This window comes from Pollachius pollachius (genome assembly GCF_949987615.1).
Source record: "Pollachius pollachius genome assembly, chromosome: 2".
Lineage (NCBI taxonomy): Eukaryota > Metazoa > Chordata > Actinopteri > Gadiformes > Gadidae > Pollachius > Pollachius pollachius.
The window spans coordinates 27758861-27773398 of record NC_136935.1 but is presented as its reverse complement, the minus strand read 5'-3'; the positions used below and the strand labels follow the sequence as shown (position 1 = coordinate 27773398).

At 42.7% G+C, this 14538-nt stretch overlaps 1 protein-coding gene across 1 annotated transcript; it reads right to left on the bottom strand.

The window, feature by feature from the left end:
• Positions 1–8061: 8061 nt before the first annotated feature.
• On the bottom strand, positions 8062–13622 carry LOC307091820 (uncharacterized protein). Its single transcript, XM_079758636.1, has 5 exons — positions 13520–13622; positions 10217–10365; positions 9653–9814; positions 9475–9564; positions 8062–8972 (listed from the first exon to the last, which is right to left on the bottom strand). The coding sequence occupies exons 2-5, from the start codon at positions 10358–10360 to the stop codon at positions 8751–8753; spliced, it is 618 nt and encodes a 205-aa protein (XP_079614762.1). The 5' UTR covers positions 10361–10365; positions 13520–13622; the 3' UTR covers positions 8062–8750.
• Positions 13623–14538: the final 916 nt, after the last annotated feature.

Genomic DNA, 14538 nt, shown 5'->3' with positions numbered 1-14538 from the left:
GGGTATCATGTTCACCCTGAGGTGGACCTGTTTGGTACAGGGTATCACCCTCACTCTGGACCTGTTTGGTACAGGGTATCACGTTCAGCCTGAGGTGGACTTGTTTGGTCCAGGGTATCACATTACGTTCACTCTGGACCTGTTTGGTACTGGGTATCACGTTCACTCTGAGGTGGACCTGTTTGGTACAGGGTATCACGTTCAATTTGTTGAAATAGGTGATCATAAATCAAACTATTTAAACATGACTTGTAGAGTGCCTAAAGGGTCCGTGTTAGGTCCGAAACTTTTCAATATACATTAATGACATATGCAGAGTATCAAATATACTGAAATTTATTCTATTTGTGGATGATACAAATATTTTTGTTCGGGTGATAATTTGAAGCAGCTTTTGGAGGTCATCACAGCAGAAATAAAAAAAATTAAACATTGATTTGATGTCACCAAATTGTCTCTTAATTTAAGCAAAACAAAGATTATGCTATTTGGAAATCATAAAACAAAAAAAGTATAGAAAGAGCATATGAAATAAATTTTCTGGGTGTGATCCTAAACCACAAAATCTACTGGAAATCACAGATTAATCACGTTAAAGCAGAAATGGCAAAAACCATAGCGATATTGGGAAGATCCATTCTGGGCGCCGTTTCCCGAAAGCATCGTTAGCCTAAGTGGATCGTGAAGTGCGTCGTACGAGCATCGTTGAGTTTTCACACTATATCCCGAAAGCATCGTTGGTAACGAACGTCGTGAAAACGCTCGTAGCTAACGAGGACTCCAGGGCCTCGTTTCCCGATAACGATGGATCTTCGCTCGTACGATCATTCTCACGATGGATTTTGCGAACCATCGTGAATTTCTTTGGAGCGTTTCCAGAAACTCCTCTTAACATGAACGCGCGTTCACCGCACTCACGACAGTCGTAGGATTGTACCTTTCCACTGACACGGTGCTGAAATGGGCTCCGTACTTAGGGAGACGCAGGAATGTCGCAGGAAAATGGGATTAAAAAGCGTTAAAATATCTCCCCATCAAGGCCAACAGCAGAGTAGCCGACGAAAAGAATAGACTGCAACAATTTGAATGCTAAAGATATTAAAATACAATTGATTAGGCCTAGGCCGACATATCTATCGGTCCTAATCCTGAATGCACTGTGCGTACATTTTTTTCACGGCATTTTCCCCCCTTCCATATTGCAAAAATCAAAAATAGCTTGTGTGACAACTAGGTGCTGATTTCTGAAATATGCTTTGCGCAGCAAAGAGAGCCGACTTTATCTGATTCCGCATAAGGTTTCATTGATTGGCGCGCACTCTCTAGTCTAAAATGCAACGTTCCATTCATTCATTATCATTCAAATGCAGAGGCTAGGCATTGACACACGGCTATTGCTGACCCGATTAGGAGAGCTTGGTCTAGATTCTGCCCATATTGTTGGGCAGGATGATGTAGGCCATAGGTCTTTTTACGCTGCAAAGCCGGTTCGGTCGCAGCTTGGCACGCTCGGCGATTTCACCTTCTTATCTCAAGTTTCCTGTGTAAAACCGAGGGGGTCAACCCCGGTCGTCACGGCGCGGGCTTTCTTGGTTCACTGGAGAAGGCGGGGCTGCGCACGGAGTCTAGACCTCTTTAGAATAATTTGTATTATTGCATACACCCGAATGTTTTAATTTGTCTATGAATGAAGACACCCGCATGCAATAATGAGTTCACGTCTGAGTGTAGACTACAAACGCGATTGACTATGGTCAGGGATGTTCGTTACTGTCTACACGGTCCAATAAATGGTGTTCTTCATCACAGCCTCACCGAAGCGCCTACAGTTCTTAATGCAAACAATCGCAACAAAAAACGCCTGCAGAAATGATCCGACACCCGCTGGTCTCAGCATGATTCATGTCTACAGTAGCCTTCTGTCATTGATCAATGTGAGGACATTTTAACCACGATGGTTGAATTAAAATCAGAGGGAGACAGCAAGTGCAGCTCGAAAGCGACCTCCCACAAAAGAGCAATGGAATCATTAGATATTATTATATGCCTTGTGACGTGGCGTTTGATCGGTACATTTCGGCTGCGCATGTATTTTTGGAATTTTTAATTGCTGCAATAAATTATGTTGTTGTTGACTTCTAACATGTCTCTATCTTTGCTTTTTAAATCTAACAGTAGTCTATGAGTAATATATCGGCGGCAACCACTGTTTTTGTTTGCGAAATTGTGCCAGCTGGGCATTCCGTGGTATTGGATGTGTTTTAATAAAACACATCCAATACACGGAATGTCCGCTGGTGACGCTACTGAGGCTATTGTAGGCTAGGCTGACCAAACGTCCTCTTTTCCCCGGACACGTCCACTTTTTACGTCCCGTCCGAGGCGTCCGGGTTTTTTTTTATTAATTGATGATAATGTCCGGTTTTCCTTCTGTGCGTGTATATGCGTGTATATGTGCGTGCCCCCCCTCCCCCGGTTGTCATTGTGGGTTAGCGTGTGTGACGTCTTCTTCTCTGGCGATGCGTTAAATGACTTAACGCATCGCCAGAGAAGACGTCGTATGACGTACAGACGTTATCAGGACGTACGACCAGACGCGGCATCGTCAACAACAACAATCTAGAGGCGGCAAAAAGGAAAGAAAAGAAGACCAGCGGTCATAAATGGTATGTTGTGTATGAACTTATTTATTTTGTGTGAATTGGCAGTAGACTTGGCTGTCTATGTGTGTGTGTGTGTGTGTGTGTGTGTGTGTGTGTGTGTGTGAGAGAGAGAGAGATAAGTGATGTAACGTTAAAGTAAGTTGTTTATCTGAATTGAAGACCTAACGTAACGTTATAAAAGTCAGTGGACGTTAACATTATGACAATGTTTTCATATCTGTCATTAGTGACGCTGTAACGTTAACGTTAGCATGAGATTACCAGGTGATGACATTGTATGTGGCCCTGTTTTGGAAGAGGGGGGGGGGGGGGGGGTGGAAGACTGCTTTGGTAACGTATGATTTTCCTGTAGGCATAGGAACATGAGACTCTGTTAAAAATAATAATAATCAATGGGTGATAGTTGTGTGTGTTAGGCTAACTTCTGTATTTTGTGTCGGGCTGTGTGGGTAACTAATGACTGTAGTAGTTATAAATGCAGACCATCTGATTAGCTGATGCCCTGAGTCATGTATAATATTAATAAACTCATATGTTATGACTTGGTAATTATTATTAATTACATCTTGAATGATATTTACTAGCTACTGGTCTGGCAGCTGTCTTTGCACATGACACTTAACTTTGGAAGAGAGATGTTTATTCTACATTTGGTTTTTTGACACTGCTGTGCGCTACTGATACATGATATTTGTGGGTGCTGATATTTTGATTTATTAACCAGGTCCTTTTGTGTAATAAAAGCTGGTTAAAATACATGAAAAAGTACTTACTACTACCATTTTTTATTTCATAATGATAATATTTAATGATTTTTCACCGCCGCATTGAAAATGTCCCCGATTTTCATTTCAGAAATCTGGTCACCTTATAGTAGGCTAACGATGCTCTTAGCATCCTACGAGTAACCCTGGAGTCCTCGTTGGCTACGAGCGTTTTCACGACGTTCGTTACCAACGATGCTTTCGGGAAACGGTGTGAAAACTGTACGATGCTCGTACGACGCACTTCACGATCCACTTAGGCTAACGATGCTTTCGGGAAACGGCCCAGGGGTACTCGTAGGATGCTAAGGGCATCGTTAGCCTACCATAGCCTCAGTGGCGTCACCAGCGGACATTCCGTGTATTGGATGCGTTTTATTAAAACACACCCAATACCACGGAATGCCCAGCTGGCGCAATTTTGCTACCAAAAACAGAGGTTACCGCCGATATATTACTCATAGACTACTGTTAGATTTAAAAAGCAAAGATAGAGCGATGTTAGAAGTCAACAACAATATAATTTATTGCAGCAATTTAAAATTCCAAAAATACATGCGCAGACGAAATGTACAGATCAAACGCCACGTCACAAGGCATATAATAAAATCTAATGATTCCATTACTCTTGTGTGGGAGGTCGCTTTCGAGCTGCACTTACTGTCTCCCTCTGATTTTAATTCAACCATCGTGGTTAAAATGTCCTCATATTGATCAATGACAGAAGACATAGGCTACAGTAGACATGCATCATGCTGAGACCAGCGGGTGTCGGAGAATTTCTGCAGGCGTTTTTTGTTGCGGTTCACTATTTATTGTACCCTGTCTAGACATCCCTGACAATAGTTAATAGCGTTTGTAGTCTACACTCAGACGTGAACTCATTATTGCATGCGGGTGTCTTCATTCATAAAAAAATTGAAACATTCGAGAGTTTGTAATAATTCAAATTATTCTAAACAGGTCAGAGACTCCGTGTGCAGCCCCGCCTCCCCCAGTGAACCAAGAAAGCCCGCGCCGTGACGAACGGGGGATTTGACCCCCTCGGTTTTACACAGGAAACTTGAGATAAGAAGGTGAAATCGCCGGGTGTGCCAAGCTGCGACCGAACCGGCAGTGTAAAAAGACCTATAGCCTACTTCATCCTGCCCAACAATATGGGTAGGATCTAGACCAAGCTCTCCTAATCGGATCAGCAATAGCCGTCTGTCAATGCCTAGCCTCTGCGTTTGAATGATAATGAATAAATGGAACGTTGCATTTTTAATGTCTACAAATATTCAAGACTAGAGAGTGCGCACCAATCAATGAAACCTTATGCGGAATCAGATGAAGTCGGCTCTCTTTGCTGTGCAAAGTATGTTTCAGAAATCAGCAGATTAAGATAAATGTAGTTGTCAGACAAGCTTTTTTGGATTTTTGTAATATGGAATTATTTCAGGGGGGGAAATGCTGTGAAAAAGGGTATGCAAAGTGCTTCAGGATTAGGACTGATATGTCGGCCTAGGCCTAATCAATTGTGTTTTAATATCTTTAGCATTCATATTATTGCAGTCTATTCTTTTCGTAGGCTACTCTGCTGTTGGCCTTGATGGGGAGATATTTAAAACCTTTTTAACCCCATTTTCCTGCGACATTACTGCGTCTCCCCCTCCTACATAGCCCGTTTCAGCACCGTGTCAGTGGACAGTTACAATCGTACGAACGTTGTTAGTGCAGTGAACGCGCGTTCATGTTAAGAGGAGTGTCGGGAAACGCTGCAAAGAAATTCAAAGAGTTCTAGAGTCTATGACATTAAAGCATGTCATCATTGCCACGTTACTTTTGCCTGAACAGGGTTGTAGTCCAACATTTTTGTTTGAAGTGGAGATATTGATGGCGCGTCTGATGCCTTCAATTTTATCAGTATAAAATGCTGCAAACTCATTGCATGTCTGCGTGGAATGGAGATTAGGTGGAATGGGGGGTTGGTCAGTGTATCAACAGTTGCAAATGCATTATTAGTATTGGTTTTAATGATATTGGAGAAAAATGTTTCTCTAGCACTTTTTAAATTGTAGGCACGAAGGCTCTCTTTATAGATGTCATGGTGAATATGAAGTTTTGTTGTCCACCAGATGCGTTCAACCTTCCTGCATTCTTTTTTCTGGGCTGTAACAGAAGCAGCTTTCCTCAAGGGTGCCTTTTTCTTTCCAGAAATCGTTTTAACCTTATAAGGGGCAATGACATCTATGACTTTCAAATTTTTTAAATTAAAGTTTTCTACAAGATCATCAGCAGAACATGGGTTGAGAGGTGTTGTAGTTGGGAGGAGCTGTCTCTATCAGAATGGTTGCACTGTTATTTTGTTCCAGTCATGTTTCAGTTAAAAACATAAAATCCAGTTTAGAAGTGGTAATAAAATCATTAACTAAAAATGATTTGTCATTAAGAGACCTAACATTAAGTAGACCCATCCTGATGGTGTTTTGATAGGCTTTAGGGTTGTTTTTGGTTTGGAGGGAAAAGGTATGAGATTTGTGAGGTAAGCAGTGTGTCTAAGTTTCCCTTTGTTTACTCTCTAAGTGGTTATAGCAGGAATGCAAAAGTTGCCATGTTTTGACGTAGGCCACCTTGTGTTCAGCAGATTGTGCGAAACTTCCTCTATACTGTGCCTACGGCTGAACCCTTTTTTGTCTCTGTAATACTCAGGACTACTATCAGTACGGGGGGGGGGGGGGGGGCTCCCTCTGAAAAGATATTTGCGCCCCCAGAACAAGTTGAAATTGTCAATAAAGCCCCTTCCTCTTTCATTGCAAACTCTGGAAAGCCATGTATTCAGTGCAAGTAGACGACTGAATCTGTTTATTCCCCTGTCAACTGTTGGTATGGGTCCACTGATGAATGACTTAATGCGTATTTTGTCCAGTGTGTCCAATAGATCAGTGTAATCCCTCTTCAGAAGTTCTGACTGTTCTCTTTGAATATCATTAAGTCCTGCATGCACAATAACCTGTGAGATTTTGGGGTTTTCCAATATGATTGTGGCTAGTTTCTGGTTGATATCACTATCCATCACATCTGGGAAGTAGCATGTTTTGATCTTCTTACCGGTTATCTCCTTGATGGTTGAGTCTCCTATAATAAGAGTGTCTGGTTCATCTGCTTTCTGTGAGATAGGCCCTTGTTGGCTTGAGGTGGCGGTGGCAGACTCATGCGTACCTTGCCTCCGTGGCGACTGGTTCTTGCTACGGGTGGGAATACATGAGCTTCAGCTTCCTCACACTCCTTTTCGGACAGACACTACATTTATTGTATAAATATTGTTCATGACACTTTATAATTATTGTTGCTTCATGTTACGTGTATTTGTTTCATGTGTCATACCTGCTTTTTTTAATTTTTCTGTTCGAAATTAAGACGAAATTAATTAACAAAATGAGGTGGACCTGTTTGGTACAGGGTGTCACCTTCACTCAGGACCTGTTTGGTTCAGGGTATCACGTTGACTCTGGACCTGTTTGGTACACGGTATCACGTTCACCCTGAGGTGGGCCTGTTTGGTACAGCGTATCATGTTCACCTCGAGGTGGACCTGTTTGGTCCAGGGTATCAAGTTCACTCAGGACCTGTTTGGTACAGGGTATCAAGTTCACTCTGACCTGTTTGGTACAGGGTATGCTGTTCACTCTAGACCTGTTTGGTACACGGTATCACGTTCACTCTGAGGTGTACGTTTGGATCCTGCGTCGATACCGCGCTGTTTCACCCTGTGCTGGTGCACAAAGGTGTTCTAGTGTTTCTGCTGCGGTCATATTTTCATCTGTACTGCTGTCTGTCTTGGCTTATCGCCTTGGGACAATCAATAATCAAGACCGGATAGACGGGACTACAAAGTGAGGGGGAGAGCACGGAGGAAAGAAGGAAACCCAACACAACTAAACTGGCAGCATCCAGAGTGATGTTGGTTCGTCATTACCTTTGTTTCTGTCTCCCATCTTGGCCACCTGCATAATGGCACACATGCTCCCACAGGAGGATGTGTTGGCCTTTATTTTACAGCCCAGGTTTTAGCGTGACTACGGTTTTATCGTGACTACAGGTTTTATCGTGACTACAGGTTTTATTGTGAATACAGGAGTTAGCGTGACTACTGTTTTATCGTGACTATGGTTTTATCGTGACTACAGGTTTAATCACGACCAAAGATTTTAGCTTGACTACGGTTTTTTTGTGACTACAGGGTAGCATTCGCTTCTTCTTGGGAGTATTGATCACTAAATAACAGTAGTAAACTGAGTTGCAGTTTATTGGCTCAGTGGTTAGGTTGGACAGACTACTTGGTTCTACTTAAAATCATAAGTTTCCCAGCTACCTTAAAATTTCAAGTAAAAACTCACTATTTTGAGTCTAGTTAAGCTTTGAATTGCCTTCTGTGAGTCAACATGACTGTACAGTTATTGTTGTTTCAACCTTGCTTTGCAAGTTCAAAATAAAGTGGACTAATTTATGTGAATTCTGTTGACTTATCCCCATTAGTGGCTTCAACTTGAAATTTTAATTAAAGAATGTGATTTATTCATCAATATGCATGGTGTACACTTATCCTCATTAGTGGGTTCAACCTTGTAATTTCAATTAAATAATGTCTTTGAATCAGCTTATCAAGTTAAGATTATCTAAAATAATGTTTTGTTTTCACTTAACAATATAAACACAAATTTGAGTACAAAAACATTTTTAAGCCAATACAAGTTAGTACAGTACAGCAGTAGTATGAACAGTACAGCAGTAGTTTCCCAATCTGGGTGTTTGCCTACATATACATACACACTCTAGATCTGAAGGACAACTCGTTTTTAACCCATAGCTTTTGATGATCAAGGTTACAGAGAGCTTTCAGTAGACAAAAGAACGTGCACATTTGGCACAATATTGACAGTTATCAGAACGGCAGCTAAAGCTAACTTGCCTCCAAAGCTTCGCTTTAGCTCTTGTCCTGATAAATCTGTCAATATTGTGCCAAATGTTCACGTTATTTTGCCTACTGACAGCACTCGGTAACCTCGATCAACAAGGCTATGGGTTTAAAAGGACCAGAGTTAAATACAGACCACATTATTTGAACAATATTCAGTCCAACAAATAAAAAATAAAACTTTTACAACTTTGGAATGCAATGCAACAGAAACAAATAAAAAAATGCATTACCATCCCATTCCCGAGTGGGGCACGGTTTACAGTTTATACATAAGCAGCTTGTTTCGGACATCATGGACTCTAGCAGGGGCTTGATCTGGTTTGATCTTCATCACTACCCTCTGAAGGAACTCGAAGGAATACTTCATGGCTCGTGGGTACTCAAGTTTAACGCAGTAGATGATCCCCAGAAGCATGGCGAACCTGGATGGCACATCCATGAAGTTGTGTAGTAAAATGGTCTCCTCATCCACAACTGCCACATTGAAGACCTCACATGGAAAGGCATCCTGGTTTTCACCTTCATAGCCATCAGTAGGCCAAGTTGCATCCCCTTCATGGCTGCAGAAAGAGAATCACCATGGGCCTTGAAAAGCAGGAAAAAAGAATAGTGTATGTTTGGGTCTAGAAGTACATGCGCTGCAAAGCTACATGTGTCTCTGTCATCATAAACCTTGACATGCTTTCAGGTTAATAAGAGAGTCTCCTTTGGATTTCCGTTGTGAGTGTGCAAGTTCATTGTAGGTGCAATGTTGGGAGGTTGCTGCAGGGGTGATAGATTAAAAAAAAACTTCAGTGTCCACTCAGATCTGGGGATGTGCATATTGCATTGAGTCCTCCCCCCATCACTATTCTACCCCTCCCTTCTCCTCCCACATCATTGATCTACCCCTCCCTCCTGTAATCACCACTATTCTGCCCCTCGCTCTTCCCCACATCACCACTATTCTGTTGCCACAGGACTTTATCAGCACCCATGATTGGATATAATCCAATATCTGTGTTAAATCTTGTGTGTGTGCACAAGTCTATATGTGGGTGGTTTTGTGTGTATGTTGGCTGTTATGCATGACAGAAAAAGATCTCACGTCACACATCCTAATGATGTCGGATGGCTCTTCGGATAGGTAGTGTGGCAGACCCAGCAAAGCAGCAGTCCTTCTCCTTTCGTTTGTGTCCTACAAGACAAAAATAAGCAGTGATGAGATTTTATTGCAACCATAACACCGGGTGCCCAATTTTAGAATTCTCAGCTCGTCCACTCACATCTTTCTTCAGACAGTCCAAAATGGCTTTCAGTGCAGGTTTCTTCCCCAACTTAGTTGCAGCGTCGCACACTTCCAGCAGTCTTGGTACCAGGTCATCAAGTCCGTCGAGGAACGACTCAAGAAGGTCTGTGCTTTCGACTCTTTTGAACTCTGCCCGAACCTGAGGAGACAAATAAAAAAAAAGACAAAAAGGTAGAGCTTAGAGAACAGATATACAAAGCATAGCATCACCAAGCTAATGTAAGCGTATGTTGTCTGTTGTCAAAGGCTTTCGTCCACTCAGTTATACTAACTAGACACAATCTTCTCACTTATCTGTATGCACAATCATGCAACCATTCAGATTAAAAGACAACATTTTCTGAACGAACCACAGTACAGTATCCAACATTTTCTCTGTGGAAATAATGTACAAAAGACTCATTGTAAATGCAAAGCAAGACTCAATGCAAAAATGTAATCCAGCTCTAGTACTTCCTTGAGGGAAGCTCACACATTGATTTCCAGTCAAACATTATTGGATTAAGTGATTAATCTCAGGCCGAGTTGTTTATTATGATACCTGTCTCTCACAGAACATGGCCGGCCATCTGGTCATGACATCCCCGATGAGAGGTCGATCCCCTACGATCTCCTTTCTGCGCTTGGAGAATGTGGCAGACATCAGCTCCTCTATCTGCTGGTGATCCGGGTCTTTATTCAGCATTTCCACTTGGATTGGATTGCACAAGCACAAAGGACACGTACTAAGAAAAAATAGTAGGCTTCACAGACACAAAACCAAAGTACAGGTAGTCAGTATAATGTAGGCAGTTAGTAGTTATGTAGTAATATTAGACAGATATGATGTGTATGTACTAGGGCTGGTAAATTAATATTCGAATTTCGGATATTCCTCGAATATGGGAAAAATATGTATATTCGAACGTGAAAATGAATATTCGAATAATTTACAAAATATATATTTTATTGCTCAGGGCAGCGCGCGCATTGACTCTCCTCCGTTGTGTCCCATGGTGCGTCGCTTACTGGCCTGCGTGTAGCTGCAGTCACGTGTCACAACAAGGTAGCATGGACTGCGCTCCACCACCTCCACCTCCCCATCTCACTGTAGACACCGATAAATGTATGAAAATGTATGAAACACAAACCAGCGAGCCCGAAAAACAAACCGGCGAAATGGAATCCGGTGAAGTCAAGAACTCCACCACGGACAAAGTGATTGTTAAGCCAGATAATTTAAGAAGTACTGTTTGGCGCTTTTTTGGATTCTGGTCAGTTGGAGGTAAAGTTGTCAACAAATCCAAGGCTGTTTGCAAGTTATGCGATGCGGAACTGGCATATCACTCGACTACCACAAATTTGAGGATGCATTTAATAGTTGTTCACCCGACCGAATGGAACAAAGTTGGTGAAGACGAAGCAGACGGCCCGCTTCCCAAACAACCCAAGCTAATAGCGTTTTACAGCCCGACCACTTCTCTTCCCGCTGCAAAACAAGAGGCCATCACTAAAAAGTTAACGGAGTTCATTTGCAAAGACATGCGGCCAATCAGTATAGTTGACGGCGTAGGTTTTCAGAAATTTATCCACGAAATAAATCCACGCTATCAAGTCCCTTCCCGTGGAACTGTTAATAATAGGATTGTTAAACTGTATGATGCCACCGCCAGTACAGTGAAAATTACAATCAAGGACAAAGCCGTAGCGTTGACCACAGACGGATGGACTTCCCTTGCCAATGATGCATTTGTCACCGTGACTGCCCATGTTATCACAGAGAATTGGGAGATGAAGGACTATGTGCTTAAAACGAGAGAGCTCAGAGAAAGTCATACAGCAGAGAACGTATCGAAGTCTATTATGAATGGTTTGCAGGAGTTTGGCGTGCAGCTGGAGTCGGTCGTTGCCGTGACAACGGATAATGCAGCTAACTATGTGAACGCAGTTGAGAGGCACATGAAGACCATGAACGTGCCGTGTTTCGCACATACTATTAACCTAGCTGTCCGAAAGGGGCTAGGGGTGAGATCTATAGAGAACAGTGTTGCCAGATTGAAACGTACTGCTGCCTACTTCAACCATTCAACCACCGCCAGTTACCTCCTGGAAGAAAAGCAGAAGCAGTTGCAAATGCTGAAAAGGGACAAACTGATCAACGACTGCGCGACAAGATGGAACAGTACATACGACATGATTTGTCGGGCTCTGGAGCAACAAGCACCAGTGGCTGCTGTCATCTTTGACAAAAAGCTGTCCAACCTTGAGCTGTCCACGAGTGAATGGATTCAGCTGGAAAAGGTGAGCTATATTAATTCATTTATTTAATTTATATGTAATTAATAAATATGTGCCAAGTTGAAGTTTATGGCAAAGGCAATAGGCACAGCTCTTCATGGATTTTCTTTTTTTATTCATTTGTCCTACTGCAGGTAAAGGACATTCTCAGGCCATTCAAAGTCTCTACAGTGGCTTTATCCACCGATAAATACCCGACAGCGTCAGCTGTTCTCCCAATGAAGCACGTTCTTCTGTCTCATCTGAGACAGGAGACAGACGGCGACACTGCAGCTCTGAAAGAAATGAAGGCAAAGATAACGGCTGATCTAAATAAGCGCTACCCAGAAGACGGTGACGTCTTCATGTTTCTGAACACAGCCAGTTATCTTGACCCTCGCTTCCACTGCCTGGGTCATTTAGATCATGGAAGGCAACATGAAGTCCATGCTAAAGTGCTTGCCGAGATTACAGCTATAGCAGCGGCAGAGAAGTCAGGAGAAGGGTCAGAATTGCCCGCCCCACCAGAAGCCCCCTGCAAAAGTTCCCTTTCTGCAATGGGTGATCTATTTTCCCAAGTCTACCCGCAGCAGACAAGAGCTGCTGAATACGATCTGCATTGGGAGCTAGTCATCTACGAAAGAGAGCCACAGCTGCCTCCCGACGCAGACCCTCTCCAGTGGTGGAAAACTACAGGCAGTGCGAGGTACCCGCACATCGCACAGGTTGCGAAAAAATACCTCACGGTACCCGGCACATCTGTACGATCAGAGCGCGTCTTTTCCTCAGCCGGCAACATTGTCAATAAAAAACGCTCCGCACTCGCCGCTGAACAAGTAGACCGTCTGGTATTTTTGGCGAACAATCTGTAGGCCTAGTCCACCAGTCGTGTTTTGAGTTAATTTGTGGCCTGCTTGTTTCTTTCAGTTGTGGTTGATTTTATTTAACTTGTGAAAAATGACATTGGCTAAAATATTATTTCATTTAGTAGGCAACTATGTCGGCATAGCCTATTACACGCCAGCCTAATAACTGTGAAAGGTGTTCTGTTTTTGCAATTGTTTGTTTTGCAATTTGCATAAATGAACAGTATGTCAAATACTTTCATTGACTGTTTACAATTGGCTGCTGGCCTACTTAATGTTTGTTTATGTTCTACAGGCTAATATTCATTTCTGTAACTGTGAGCTGTGGGCCAATTCAACCTCCTGTTCAGTGGTTCAACTCTAAAAGATGGCTAAGTAAGAGTGTACAGTTTTGCACTAATTGCACTGAAGTTGCACTAAATGTAACATGTTGAACATGACGCTTGGATTTTGTCTGAAGACAGAAAATAAATCAGCGTTTGACTACCACTGGTCGTTTTTCTTGAAGTTTAGCGGTGTGCACGCCCTCTGTTGGATATAATGGAGTACTGTTACAATAACAAGTCCTATTCTCCGCGGGGAAAAAATAACTAATTAATTAATAATAATATTCGAATATATTCGATATTCGGACCATTTTTTAAGACCAATATTCGAATTTAATTTCTGGGGAATGTTACCAGCCCTAGTATGTACAATGTGTATGCGTGTATATGATGTACCTCAATCATCCTCCGCTTTCCTTCCATGTCTTCAGCACTCAGTCCTTCAGGGGGATCTGGACAGTAGTGGACCTCGCCCTTCTTTGACTTCTTCACACGTGATCCCTTGGCATCTTCTCCTTTTCTTTTTCTGACTCTCACCTCTGGGCATCCAGCTGCACTTAACTTCTGCCGATAGTTTCCGAGCTTAAACTTCAGGCTGTGGAACCAGCCGTAACAACCCTTTCCAGACCCTGGCTCTTTGAGACTGGGATGGGAACCTTCTCATAGTGTTGCCTCTCAGGATAAGGACTAATCTTTGACATGATGTCTGCAAGTGTGTCCAGGATATCGGTTTTCATACCTTTAGGAATCACCATCACAGATCCATCTTTTGCATATCTTCCATTTGCTTCTTGCAGAGTGAGTTCAACATCATGTGAGAACTGTGGAATCGGGAAGGGCTCAGGCCATTGCTGGTAGTCAGAGTCCCCACTACTGAGAGATGGAAGGCTGGCTGTATCCAATGTGGAATCCGAGAGAGCTGCATCAGCTATGAACAGCACTTTCAATGTTGCTCGCTCCTCAGGAAGGTCTCTGATGTCAGTCAAGTTGGTCAGCTGATCCTTGAACGCAGGGTCCTCAAATTGTGGGGAGGGGGTATTTTCGATGGAAACGCGTCTGATATCCGTTTCAGGGAGGACAACTCACAGCAGCATCGTGGATCACTTCAACCTGAAATTGAAGAAAAAACGTTTAATCCCTTGTATGGATACAAAACAAATGGTTGCTCCTGGAAAGATTTGGTAAACACTACAAGAGGGTTAATTATTTTGGATCAGGTTGTTCGATTTTATTATGCAGGAAATCCAACACCTGGGTTACTGAAGGGAAATTAAAATTGAGCGGAAGTACTTAGGCGGTCTGAGCCAGGCTACACCTGGGTTGCACCTATTTGGAAACATTGCAAGAGGGTTAATTATGGAGGATCACAGTGACGACTAGACAAGTCCAAAAACACAGCTGACCGGACAACAGAT

Coding starts and splice junctions, on each gene's coding strand:
- LOC307091820 (XM_079758636.1), bottom strand. CDS start 10,360: ATGCTGAATAAAGACCCGGATCACCAGCAGATAGAGGAGCTGATGTCT. Junction 9,565..9,652: donor TGGACTGTCTGAAGAAAGAT/GTGAGTGGACGA, acceptor TTTGTCTTGTAG/GACACAAACGAAAGGAGAAG. Junction 8,973..9,474: donor ACATCATTAGGATGTGTGAC/GTGAGATCTTTT, acceptor CTGCTTTTCAAG/GCCCATGGTGATTCTCTTTC.